This window comes from Hemitrygon akajei, chromosome 26 (assembly GCF_048418815.1).
Source record: "Hemitrygon akajei chromosome 26, sHemAka1.3, whole genome shotgun sequence".
NCBI lineage: Eukaryota > Metazoa > Chordata > Chondrichthyes > Myliobatiformes > Dasyatidae > Hemitrygon > Hemitrygon akajei.
Genome location: NC_133149.1, coordinates 42217449 through 42231671, shown reverse-complemented (window position 1 = coordinate 42231671; position 14223 = coordinate 42217449). Strand labels below are relative to the sequence as shown.

The 14223-nt window shown below is 39.0% G+C and overlaps 1 protein-coding gene across 4 annotated transcripts in view; it reads right to left on the bottom strand.

Annotated features, from left to right (window-relative positions):
• Nucleotides 1-14223, bottom strand: part of LOC140716924 (D(2) dopamine receptor A-like) — a 95869-nt gene that overhangs the window by 37075 nt on the left and 44571 nt on the right. For all 4 annotated transcript variants that reach the window (XM_073030036.1, XM_073030037.1, XM_073030034.1 and 1 more), the window contains one exon: nucleotides 5886-6191. In XM_073030036.1, the coding sequence (XP_072886137.1) occupies nucleotides 5886-6164 (279 nt within the window). In that variant the 5' untranslated portion in view covers nucleotides 6165-6191. The remainder of the gene's footprint in view (nucleotides 1-5885; nucleotides 6192-14223) is intronic.

The window sequence follows — 14223 nt, the reverse complement described above, 5'->3', positions numbered from 1 at the left end:
TCTTTCTAACTGTGTACTTTTTAAATGTTACCAGAGAGATCATATCCTAAGGTGGTTATTAAATTGAAAAAGGAGTTGTCATTGTATCTCATCTGTGAGGTTTAGGTGTGACTACTGTGGAAACGAGAGGTGCTGAACTAAATTCTTAATAAATTTATGGAACATAGAACATTGAACAGTACAAGCCCATTTGGCCCATAATGTTGTGCCGAGCTTTTAACCTAATATTAATCCAACACTTCCCTCCTGCATATCCTTTCATTTTTTCTTTCATCTGTCCTATCTAAGAATCTCTTAACGATTCCTAAAGTATTTGCATTGAACACCATCCCTGGCAGTGTGTTCCACACACCCATCACTCCTTGTGTAAAAAAACATACTTTTAATGTCTTCCTATACTTTCCTCCAATCCTTAAGATTATACCCTCTCATATTAGCTATTTCTACCCTGGGTAAAAAGGTGCTAATTCTCCATTCTCCCATCTATCAATGCCTCTTATCATCTTATGCACCTTTATTAAGTCAATTTCCATTCTCCTTCACTATAAGGAAAAATATCCTAGCTCGCACAACCATTCCTTATAAGGCATGGTCTCTCATCCAGGCAGCACCCTGGTAAATCTTCTCTGCATTCTTTCTAAAGCTTCTAATCTTTCCTATAAGGACGTAACCAGAACTGAGCATAATATTCTAAGCGTGATCTAACCAGGGTTTTATAGAGCTGCAAGTTTCTCCATCTAATTGTCTGCTTTTATGGTCAGTTCGAGTGTTAGCACCTAAGGAAACAGCGATAACTTTATAGATCTTGTTTTGATTAAGCACTTGTATCTTTCTTCACATCAGAAAGTGGACAACACACTGAAGTGCAGGCCATTTAGCCCAACTAGTTTTGTGCTGGTTTTTATGTGCTTCTTCCATCTCTCTTCATCTCATCTGGTCAATGTAACCCTTAAATTTCTTTCTTCATCTTTGAAAACATTCTTCTAAAACTGAACACCTGAAGTTCACATGGGAGGTGAAGGAAATCAGAATTCACAAAGATAATGAAGGTTTAGGGAAAGAGAATGCACATTTTAAAATTAAGGGAGTTTTTTGCTGTGGGTTGCTTAGTTCTGAAAGGGTGGTAATGAAATAAATGTCCATTAAGAAATAATGTAATAAGGAAATAATTGTATACTATTTAAAGGTTGCAGTGAAAATGCAATGCAGTTGTGTTTGGGTACAACTTTCAAATGATATTGTTAGGTACAATCAAATGCATGATCTTTTTCTGCACGTTTTATTTTATGAAGAGGATAATCCACTTAGAAAATTAATCAACCTATCATTGCTTGAGAAAGTTAAGAAATGTTCCATTTATTTTAAAGTATTTCAATGGTCCTTCAGAACCAGAAGGTTTTGGTAATGTTAGCATGAATTCCTCTTTGAACTGCTGGCAGTGAGTTTCTAGAAATAACTTTATATCAATTGGCATTATTTAATGCAAGAAATAGAGGACTGTCTTTCAAAAGATTATCTTCAAGAGCTGGACTCTATTTGAACCACATTTCAGCTGTCTTCTTGGAGTGCAATATGGAAAATGGCTATATTGCTGAAGGATCCAAGTAAAAAAAATCACAACATACTTCTGATTGGTGCTTTAGAGACTAGTGATTCAGGTTTGCATGAAGACTAGGTCGTAGCTTTTGCTATGGTAGATCAATAACTATGGTACAGTAGAATTCACTGTCCCTAATGCCCAAGTAATACTGACTGAAATATAAATAAAACAAGGGAAAAGCCCTTCTTGAATAATCATCAAAACTATTATGTATAATTTGAGGTTGTGAACACATACATGCATTTGCATCTTATTATTAAGGAAATGAAAGCATAGCCTTTTCAAAAGGTAAAGACAGCTTCTTACATGCACTTCTAATGAACAACATCCTAGAGTTGAAATAGATTGTATCATGATATTACCTGGTCTCCTTCCTTCACAGGTTTGCTAGCATTGTCTGTCTGTTATTAAGAATGCTCTCTCCTTATGACTTGATGTGTTGTGACCTGTGGGGTTAAAACTTGTGCAACTGACTTAAACAAGGGAAGTCAGTGTTCTTGACTTAGTGTTTTATCTCTGTCCAGATTTTGGATTGATCCTTCAATATTCTGTGAGCAAGTCTCCAGATCAGAATCCCACCATAACTGAATTTCCCACATAGCTCCATACCAAAACCACCGTCTTAGTTTTTTACAGTCAATAGTGATGGTAGTGCACACAATGTCTGCTAATAGTTATTACCTGCTATCCACTGTTCCCTCTAAGCTGAGTGGGTGTCATTAGCCCTGTGGGCCTCGGCCGCTTGCCATAGAGCATTTGGTTTCTAAGTTTCTCGAGCACCTCTATTTACTAATTGTTGTCTTAACAAGAGTCATTAAGCACTTGTGCTTTCTGTTTAATCTTGTCAAGTTAACTATGACTGGCATGGGGTTTCCTGCATTCTATGATTACTGAATTTGGACTCTTGACTAGTTCTGATGGCGGAGTCCTTGTTTTTGCGGAGAATTATTTGCCTTCCTTGACAGTGCCTCTGATGCTCTGTTGGTATCTCTATGTCTAACCTCTTGTTTCCATCTGTTCATGGGGAGTCTGGCATTCCTCTGCTCCTTGGTTGAGTCATTGCCATCGCTTACCGTGACAGAGTCTGCCATTCCTTTGCACCTGGGTCCAGTTGTGCCAGCAACCTCTGTGACAGAAGGACTCTGCCATGACAATGGGCCCACCAGAAGGACAACAGTGGCTTGGACATCTGTCAACTAGAGGCAAGGATGCTTTCTTTACTCAGTTCAAATTCCAAGTATACCCGAAGTCTACATTCTGAGTGTTCCTGAGTCTATGTTCTAGGTGCATGTTATTAGCTTCTCCAGTCTATGTTCAAGACTTTTTTCTGAGGTTCTCTGGGTTGACAAGGTTTGTAAGTTCTCCCAAATTCTGCAGTGCTTCTGAGTTATTTTCAATGTTTTCAAGCTATGTGCGTAAAATTTCTGAGCTATATGAGCAATGTTGCTACATGCGCAATGTTTCCAAGCAACGCGCAAAATTTCTGAGTTATATGTGCAAAGTGTCCGAGCTATATGTCCAAAATTTCCGAGCTATATGCGCAGTGTTTCTGAGCTATACGCACCATGTTTCCGAGTTATATCTGCAAATTCTCTGAGCTATATGCGCAAAGTTTCCAAGCCATTTGCACAATGTTTCAAAGCTATATGCACAAAGTTTCCATGCTATATGTGCTAAATTTCTGAATTATATGCACAATGTTTCTGCGCTGCATGCATAAAGTTTCTGAGCTATATGCGCAATATTTTTGAGCTTTATGCCCAATGATTCCAAGCTATTTGCGCAATGTTTCTGCGCAATATGCGCAGTGTTTCCATGCTCTGGAGGAAAAGTTTCTGTACTATATGCATCAAGTTTCCAAGCTATATACGCAAATGTTTTCAGGTGATATGTATAAATGTTTCCGAGCGATACGTGCAAAATTTCTGAGTTCCATGCGCTATATTTTGTGCTATATGTGCAAATTTTCCGAGCTATATGCGCAATGCTGCTGAGTTACGTGCAAATATTTTCAAGTGATATGCGCAAATATTTCCAAACTATATGTGCAAATTTTTCCGAGCTACATGCCAATGTTTCCAAGTTACATGCGCAAAGTTTCTGAGTTAGGTGCAAATGTTTCCGAGAGATAAGCGCAAATGTTTCCGAGAGATAAGCGCAAATGTTTCCGAGCTACATGAGCAAATATTTCTGAGCTACGTGCCAATGATTCAAAGCTATATGCGCAAAGTTTCCGAGTTATATGCACAACATTTCTAAGCCATATGTGCAAAGTACCCAAGCTATATGCACAAAATTTCCGAGCTATATGCGGTAAGTTTCTGAGTGATATGTGCAAATGTTTTTGAGTAATGTACAGAATGTATCTGAGTTACATGTGCAAAGTTTCCGAGTTATATGCGCAAACTTTCCAAACTATATGTGCAAAGTTTCTGAAATATATGCACAGTTTCCGAGCTTTATGTGCGATGTTTCTAAGCTATATGCACAAGGTTTCTGAGTTTTATGCGCAAAGTTTCCATGAGCTATATGCAATGCAGTATTTCCAAGTTACATGCGCAGTGCTCCCACGTTATATTTGGAAATATTTCCGAGTTATATGCACAAATGCTCCTGAGTTATATGTTCTGTTTCAAATTTTCCAGTCTATCTCAAGAGCATCAGGTCTATTCCGGGTTTTCCAGCCCTGTCTTGAATACCTTAGGGCTCCTTGGGCTATCAGGTGCCAGCCTTAGGGAGGGAGGGACTGTCACGAGCCCTGCAGCGAACCGTAGAGCATTGGGCTACTAAGTTTCTCAAGCACCTGTGTTTACTAATTGTTGTCTGAACTAGAGTCGTTAAGCCCTGGTGTTTTCTGTTTAATCTTGTCAAGTTAATTGTGACTGGCACGGGTTTCCTGCACTCTATGATTTCTGAATTTGGATTCTTGACTGGTGCTGATGGTGGAGTCCTTGTTGTGAAGAATGATTTATCTCGCAGTGTTGCTCGGTCGTGCCTCTGAAGCTCTATTGGCATCTCTATGTATAATCATCCCTACATGGGGAGTCTGCTGTCCCTCCGCACCCAGGTCCAGTCCTGCCAGCTGCCTCCATGACAGTGAGTGTGTGGTAACTGAAATGCACACAGTCTTTGCTGCCAGGCAGCTGGAATTTTCTTTTCTATAATGTTAATATAATTTTGAAATTATGCTATTATATTTTTGCAATCTATGTTAATATAATTAGAGTCATAGAGTCATGGAGAAGTACAACACAGAAACAGTCCTTCTGGCCCATCTAGTCCATGCTCATGTTTCCCTTAAACCTTTCACCTTTCACCCTTAAGCCATGACCTCTGGTTGCAGCCCCACAACCTCAGTGGGAAAAGCCTGCTTGCATTTACCCTGTCTATACCCCTCATAATTTTATATACCTCCATCAAAACTCCTCTCAGTATTCTACATTATAAGGAATAAAGTCCTAACCTATTCAATCTTCCCTTATAACTCGGGTCCTCCAGACCCAGCAACAACCTTGTACATTTTCTCTGTACTCTTTCAACCTTGTTTACATCTTTCCTGTAGGTAGGTGACCAAAACTGCACACAATACTCCAGATCAGGCTTCACCAACGTCTTATACAACTTCAACATAACATGTCTATCCATATACTTACATATCTGGTCTCTTAGAATACTTTCCAATAACTTTCCCAAAACTGATGTCAGACGCACCAGCCTATAATTTCCTGTTTTCTGAAATTGTTAAATACCCTGTAACTAATTATGTGTTAGTGAATATAATCCATAAATTTTCTAAATAATAAATGTACCAAAACCTTTACTTTGAAACATTTTAGAGATTCAATGTATTTACATTATCAGTATTTCATGTTACAACACTGTTACAACTTGTAACAATAAACACAGAATGGATGTCAGTAGCTCATTGTTAATAAACCATCGACAATGCTGAACGCCAAAACCGTCTAGTCAAAACATTTTACTTTTGCCATTGTGCCTGTCAGTTGTTTTGACTGCCTGACATCATTTGTCTGAGTTGTGGTCTGTGTTTGTTGGATGTGTGTATGACAAAAAACATCTTTTATAGTGCCACACAATTTTCAGGCTGCGTAAAAAATTTTCTGCTCAGATCAATGGTTGGATTATGCAGCTGTAAAAAAATTAGAGGTAATGTTGCTTATGACCCAATGAACCTACCCATTCTTTGCAACTTCATTGAAGAACTTTATCTCCTGCACTCCTGTTTAAACAAGATTCTGTTTAAGGTAAAAAATGTGCACCTTACCTCCAGGTAAACTACCCATGGCATTACCAAGGTGGCTACAAGAAGGTCTGCCACTGCTAAGCTGACAATGAGATAGTTGGTAGTAGTCTGTAGGGCTTTCTCTCTGGATACAGCAATGCAGACCAGCACATTGCCAAATACAATCACAAAGATGAGAAGAGTCAGGAGCATGGCATAGTAGTTATACTGGTACTTCCTCTCTGTCTTTGTGCCTTTGATTGTTTCTGTCCAGTTTCCATCATAAGTCTCATTGAACATAACCACATCAAAGGGATCCATGGGTGATGAGTAGATCCACCCTGTCGCCTGTAATGGAGATGGAAGAGTCAGTCAGTGTAACCTGGACAATGAATACAAGACAATCAACTAAAGGTGAAGAAAGGTGATAGAGAGAAAACTCCAGAACTGTTACATTGCAGCTTGAGAGGAGCTGGTCCATCTTTGGAATATAGTGTGTGGCGTGCTTAAGCACGGCAGCTGAAAAATGATATGTTTCAAGAACAATGGATTGATTTTCTTGTTTCTCTTTCTCTCTTCCTCCAACCAAACAAGAATGATAAATGAAACAAGAGACAATCTGCAGATGCTGGGAATCCAAGCAATACGCGTAAAATGTTGGAGGAACTCAGCAGGCCAGGAAGTACAGTCGACGTTTTGGGCCAAGACCAAATGGTATTTTTTTCCACAGATGCTGCCTGACCTGCTGAGCTCCTCCAGCATTTGTGTGTGTTACATGCACAGTGGAGCTGTTATTGGCATCTGTGGTAAATAACAATTGCATACAGTGGTACAGATTTTTTGCTTACATCAGTGTGCCTATACAGTCTTGAGGCATTAGTATTATTGACCACTTCTGTAGTATTATGGAAATATTGGAGTAATGAGGAAGTCAAAGCAATTAGTAAAATTTAGTATAAAATAAATTAATGGCATTGAAAATATATTTTTTTGTCTCTTTGGAATGAAGGAGAATGAGAGAGGTGTATAAGATGTTGCCAGAGGCAGATACATTAGGGACATTTAAGAGACTCTTAGATAGGCAGATGTATGAAAGAAAAGTGGAGGGCTATGAGAGGAAGGAGTTAGATTGATCTTGGAGTTGTTAAGAGGTGGGCGTAACGTTGTGGGTTGGAGGGCTTATACTGTGCTGTCGTGTTCTATGTTCTATAAATCAGCAAGACTGCATGATCTGCTATAGTAATGTTCTGAAGTAGATAACAATGCTGCTAGTAGATGAACTGGTTGCCATCTGTCTAATTCAAAGATTCTAGACTGTTTCCTATAGGTTGAAATGCATCAGATACAAATCCACTGTTCAAAAATGGAATGAGAGAGAAATAGGGGTCTATAGAGTAGTTAGCCAGACATCAGTAGAGTGGATAATGCCAACATCAATTATTACTTGTCACTGGGCACCACAAAAATTAATAATAAGGTTGGGATGAATCAGCTTAGATTTATGAAAGGAAAATAACATTTAACTGATCTATTAGTTTATCTGGAGGTTGTATCTTGCACATTAAGGATGATATTTAACAGAACATTTACTTTTGTTTGCTGCCCGCCGTATGTCTCATCAGCACTATGTTGGGAACCTTGTGTGTGTGGTACTTGTTTACTTTTTTTCTTGTTTGCAGGATTTGTTCTTTTTCGTGCTTTAGGAGTTTTATGGTCTTTATTGTGTAGGTTTTTTTCATTAATTCTATTGTGTTTCTTTGTTTTGTGGCTGCCTGCAAGAAGGTGAATCTCAAGGATGTATAATGTATACATACTTTGATAATAAATGTACTTTGAACTTTGAATATGGTATATTTGGACTTTTGGAAGGCTTTTGGTCAAGATGCCAAACAAGACATCATTAAACAAAATTAGACTGGACAATGAAATGTCATGGTGTGGATACAGATGGGTCAATGGACAGAGAGTAGGAGTAAATGCATCATTTTTCATTTGGATAGTGATGTGTTCCAGTGATCAGTTCCAGGGCACCATCTGTTCGCAATCTATATCAATGAGTTGGATGATGAGATCAAGTGTATTACAAACACAAGAGATTTTGGAAATTCAGAGTAACACACACAGACTGCTGAAGGAACTCAGCAGGTCAGGCAGCAGGAGAGGAATAAACAGTCAACATGTTGGGTCGAGACCCTTCATCAGGACTGGAAATGAAGGGGGAATGAAACCAACTGCATTATACTCAAATTTTCAGATGGTACGCCTTGCAGTCTGAACTGGACAGAGAAGATTCAGGGGAATATAGACCAGTTAAATGAGTGGACCAGAGATGGTAGATAGAAAATAATTCAGAGAAATATCAGGTTATCTGCTGATAGAATGGAAGGATAGGTTTTATTTTGTAAATGGTGACAAGTTGAAAGATGTTTGTATTTGGAGGAAGCTGAATGTTTTTGTGTATCTCAAGATTATTATAAATAGTATACATACTTTGATAGTAAATTTACTTTGAACTTTGAATCACTGTTCCACAACCAATCAAGAAAGCATGTGGTATGTTGGTCATTATGAGGCCGAGTTGTTAGCTCAATGCTCAACCCAGCACGAATGGAAAGCACGCAAGGAGCCGGCTGGTTCCAAACCCAGGACCACTTGCCTCGAAGTCCAGTGCAGATGCAACTACACCACCAGCTGGCACTCTGGACTCCCTACCTAACAAAATATGCACTTGTAATAGAGGGAGTACAGAATAGGTTCACTAGATTGATTCCTGAGAAAGTAAGATCTTTGACTGGAGGGAAGATTAAGGAGGCTAGACCTGTACTCTTGCAGCTTGAAGAGATGGTCCTATTGAAATGTATATAATTCCTATGGGACCTGAGAGGGTAATTGCGGTTTACTCAGGCAGGGAGCTGAGAACCAGTGGTCCTGATTGCAAAGTAAGCAATAGGTCATTCAGGACAGAATTGAGAAGAATTTTGTTTCACCTTGAAGCGACTTTGAAATTCTACACCATGGAAGTGATAGAAGCACTATAGCATAACAACAGGCTCTTTGGCCCATCTAGTCCATGCTGAACTGTTAATCTGCCTAATCCCATTCACCTGCACCATAGCCCTCCATATCCCTCCATCCATGTAACTATCTGAACTTCTTTTTAATGTTGAAACCAACCCCACATCCACTACTTCCACTGGCAGGTCGTTCCACAATCTCACCACCCTTCTGAGTGAGATGTTCCCCCACAGGTTCCCCTTAAATATTTCACCTTTCACCCTTAACCCATGACCGCTAATTCTAGTTTCACTCAAGCTCTGTGGAAAATGCCTGCTTGCATTTACCCCTTAAAAGTTTGTATACTTCTATTAAATCTCCCCTCATTTTCCTGCGCTCCAGGGAATAAAGTCCTAACCTATTCAACCTTTCCCTATAACTCAGGTCGTCAACATCCTTGTAAATTTTCTCTGCATTCTTTCAGTTTTATTGATATGACAGTGAATTGATAGACTTTTAGATATTGAGAGAGAAGAGATATGAGGTTAGTGCTGGAAAGTGACTTGAAGGTAAAAGAACAACCAATTTATTGAATGGTAGCACAGGTACAAAGTGCTGAATAGTCTATTCCTAATTTTATTCCTTACACTTTTATATCCCTATCTAGAAGAATAAAGCCATCGAGCCTGGCTTGCCATTGTTAAGATTATGGCTTACCAGGGTATGAATACAGGTGAGAGAGAAGCTAGTCCCAAATTCACTGAATTCATTCACAGGTGGGCACATCTACCAGAAACTGCTGCGTTTTTCCAGTAAAAAAAAATCCAGCTTCCATCTGTGGAGTTTGCATAGGTATGCACTGTATATTCAGCCTGTTGTTTATTTCCCTCATTTCTTAAACATGAGAGTTTCGGCAGATGCTTAAAATCTAAGCAGCACACATAATAATAAACACAAGAGATTCTGCTGATGCTGGAAATCCAGAGCAACGCACAGTAAATGCACAGTCTGGTTAATGTCACTGAAGTAGAAATTCTGGCTGATATTTCCCTTTGTTGGATCCAAGGCTAAATCTAGCATCCTATCTGCTGCTGGTTTCAGCTTCTTGGTCTGGGGAAGAGACAAAAATTCTTTATTGACTTTGAAGTGAATTTAGGCTCTTCTGGATTGCTTGATCCTGTTGTTCTATACTTTATTCATAGGGAGGGCAAGGGGTGCTATTGGGATAACTCAGAAAGGCGGACCTTAATTGATAGAGGTGACATTCATTCTAGGTTGTTTCATTGTACAAAAAAACTGAAATTAAGGTAATTAGTGAAAAGTGATGCATTCATTAAATAGTGACAGAAATGACATAGAATGTTGTGAGCTTCAGAGACTTATGAGCCCCATTCTGGAATTTAAATATACTGAATGATTACTCAGAGGTTTCAAAACATATGAGGCTTTGGCTGTGGAAAAGCAATATAATCTGTACAATCCCTCCAGCTGAACTCTACTTTCTTCAAACAGCCTAGTTAGCAAGTACAAACCAAGCTGATATTGAATAGGACTTATCAAAAAGTGATAGCAGTTCATATATTAGAAAATAAAATAATTTCAATAAGATATACATGTATTGAGAGGAAACATTTCCATACACCACAGGAAAATTGCAACAGTGATTACAGACTCAAGAAAGTATTAAATCTTCAGAGGAGGTTTTCCTTTGCCAAGCTGCTATGTGAATCCAGATGTCACAAGGAGAAGACATTTGCCAGTGTTCTGTCATTACCCCTTGTTGTTTTGCTTTATTTATTAATGATCAGTTAGGAAAACAGAGCCACAGACTCTGAGACATTGTGTCAATTTCCTGAGTTCATGAAATTGCTCTCCATTGGCACTTGCAACTGTTCATTTAAAACCTTAAGGGAAAAGAATATGAAGACATCACAATGTGAGAAATCATATTTGTCTCCTTAGAAGCAGCTCTGCTGTAAGGTGGCAGCAGTGGCCGATGGGCGCCAATAGGTCCTTTGGAAAATCCTTTGTAACAAATCAGGATTTAGAACATGGGGGCCATTCCTTTTCATTGGTTGAACATGTAGTGTGTTTTTAATCAAAGATATTCTCTGCCATAGCTCAGCACATATTATGAATAGAGAGATCCCAACGATGTAAGAACTCCAACTTAGTTTAGAGTTGCCTCTAGCTTAATGGTAGCTCCCTTGTGTCTGGTATCTGTTTCAAAATTTTGTGGCTTCTAGTGCTCTGTGATGTCATGTAAAGTACAATATGAACCCATGGAATTACTGTGTTGGGATTTTGTATCTGTTCTTGATGATCAATCTGGATCTCAGTTCATATGACACACAATAATGAGCTAACTGGACAACTGTTATAATAGCAGAACTTAATTCAATGAGAAAGTTGATTGACTGGTTGTCCAGATCAGCAAATTCAGAATACGATGTTTTTGATTTTGCAGTCTTTAATTTTAATGAGCCAAAAATTGGAAATGCTGCCTTCTGGCACATTGACATGTGTCCATGAGTTTACAGAGTCAACACACCCCAGAGCCAAAGTGTGCACTGGGAATTCAGGCTCAGAACATTTAAGCAATGACTCCTTGCCCATACAATTTGAGTTTTAAGCTATCGTTCAAATGTTTTTATTTCCAGTCAGAAAGAAATAACAATTTTCTCCATTCAAAGACCTGAACAAAGGTGGTGCGTTTAAAAAGTACATTATCTAAGTTTTCTTTGTCTTACCTTATTTAATATGGTTAAATTGTGCTTTGCACTTTAATTTCTCTCAAGAGCCAAAGCCTCATAGTATGGATACTTAGATAGAAGGCCAGTTCAAGACTAGAATGTTTAGACATAAGAAATACAACAGGAACCCCTTGCAATTGCTCCAGCATTCAATAAGATCACTGTCGATGAAACCAATATCCCACAATTTCTCCCTAATATCCTAAGACTTATTCATCTTTGCATTGAATTTGGATGACTGAGTCACCAAAACCCTCGGGTAAAGCTTAAAGCAATTTTGCCATTTTTAAGTTATTGATTGAATGCTACGATAATTGAAATATAAAAAATAAAATCCAAGAATCCAGGTAAACTTGCAGAAAGTAAATAATATCATTAAGCCTCCGCCATCTCACATGCGCCAGGTAAAGTGAGTAATGGTGATATTGAGTCATGATTATAGATAGGTACAGCTTAGAAGCACATCCTTTGGGTCCTTGCTGTGCACCCACCATCAACCATCCATTTACACTCCTCCTACATTCATCTTATTTTTTATTGTCATCAGCTCCCCACAGATTCTATCACCCACTTACACGTTCACCTAGACAACTTACAGTTGCCAATCAACCAACCAATTTGCGCATCTTTGGGACGTGGGAGTAAACTAGAGAGGATGTGAAAACTCTGCGCAATCAGCATCTGAGGTCAGGATTGGACGCGGATGTCTCGCGTTGTGGAGCAACCTCTACTAGGTGTGCTACGGTGCTGCCCTCTGACATTAAGGTTAAAAACACATTTTGTTCACTGATAAACTTTCAAGATTCAAGGTTGTTTAATGTTATTTCCAGTACAGAAATGTAAAGGAGAACAAAATATTTGTTACTCTGAATCCGATGCAGCACAAAAAAACACAATCAGATAAAGAGCACAGTAATAATAAAACTGGTTCCTTAAGGTTGTTCTAGCCGGGGGTTTAATGGGAACAAGCCTCCACTACCTATTAAATGCTCCCAGTGGCATGTGACTCGAATAGCTTCCGATAACCAAGTCCAACTCCTGGCTTTCACATGTAGCTTAGCTACTAAGCACGGCAGAACTACTGACAGGAGAAGGGGCAAAGGCGGGCCACTGGTACCTTAAAACCAGTCGCTTTGGGCATATGGAGCTTGTCAGCCGTGGTTGGCAGCTCATCTAGGAAAGGAAAACTCTGATCTCAAACCTCTGCTGCCTTGCGGTTATACCCATTTATCAGGAAGGCTTTGGGAGTAAACCCTGAGGGAAAATTCGGGAGCTGGAGTCCCTAAGGCAGTTCTACATTGAGTTCACTGCTGACTGGCAACTCCTGTGAGATCACTGGTGCCAAACTGTATCGGTCTCTGCTATTCCTTTGGATTCATCAGTTGCACGGAGAAGGGGAGCCTGCTGCATGGGCAATAGCTTGCTCTCTCTATCATACAGTCCTGGCTTGTGTATTGGTTTGTGTACTGGATTATGTAGACAATTGGGGCGCAATGTCCATGGTCAACCCTGACCCGTGGAGGGCCTTCATTATAAAACACAATAAATATACAGTGGTGCTAGAAAGTTTGTGAACCCTGTAGAATTTTCTCTATTTCTGCATAAATATAACCTAAAATGTGATCAGATCTTCACATACGTCCTAAAACCAGATAAAGTCCTATTAAAGATTAAATAAACAACACAAAAAGATTGTACTTGTTTATTTATTTATTGAGAAAAAATATCTCTGGCTGTCCATTCGATCTGTGCCTCTGATAATCTTATACACCTCAATCAAGTCATGACGGTATTGTGTTTATACCTTTCCAAAGTATCTTTCCCTCGTCATGGGAGGTGACTCATGTTCCCTTTGAAGCCGAGCTTGGTGGTAGAGGCAGATACATTCAGGACATTTTAGAGACTCTTAGATAGGCACATGGATGACAGAAAAATGGAGATCTATGTGGGAGGGAATGGCTAGACTGAATACAGAGTAGGTGAAAAGTTCAGCACAATATCATGGGCTGAAGAGCCTGCACTCAGCTGTAATGTTCTAAGTTCTAAAATTGCACACTATTCCAGGTGTCGTGAGGGAAATATAAATTAAATTAGGAGACAATATCATGCGATCAACCCCATGAATCAAAATGATGGCATTGCAAGATTCATGAGGAACTGCTTGCTTCACGTTGAGGCTGGTAAGAAATGACTGCTGTGAATTCACATATCAAGGATGTTTCATTTAACAGCTTTAAAGGGAATTCCATAAATATCTCTTCTGTAAAACATGCCCTGGATTGCCAAGTCCTTCCGTCCCTCATGAGAATCACAAACGTGTTTAACAGCACTTTAAAATTTGGCATACAAACTGCAAATTCTAACATGGGAAATTATTTTTGCTCGCTCGTATTTTTATGCGAGCAGTTATTGAAACCAAAAGGGAAAACACTTGTAACACCCTGGGAAAGGTTTCATTGCTAATGTAATGGTCTTTTACACACTTTAGATGGTTTTATTGTACAAATCCTCAACCTATTCAGTGTCCCAGTTTAAGAGATCAAGGTACAAATGTAGAAATTAAATAAAAATATGTGATTAAAACCTAAATGGTGTCTTTGAACCAATTTTGCTTTTCCCACAAGTAAAATGAA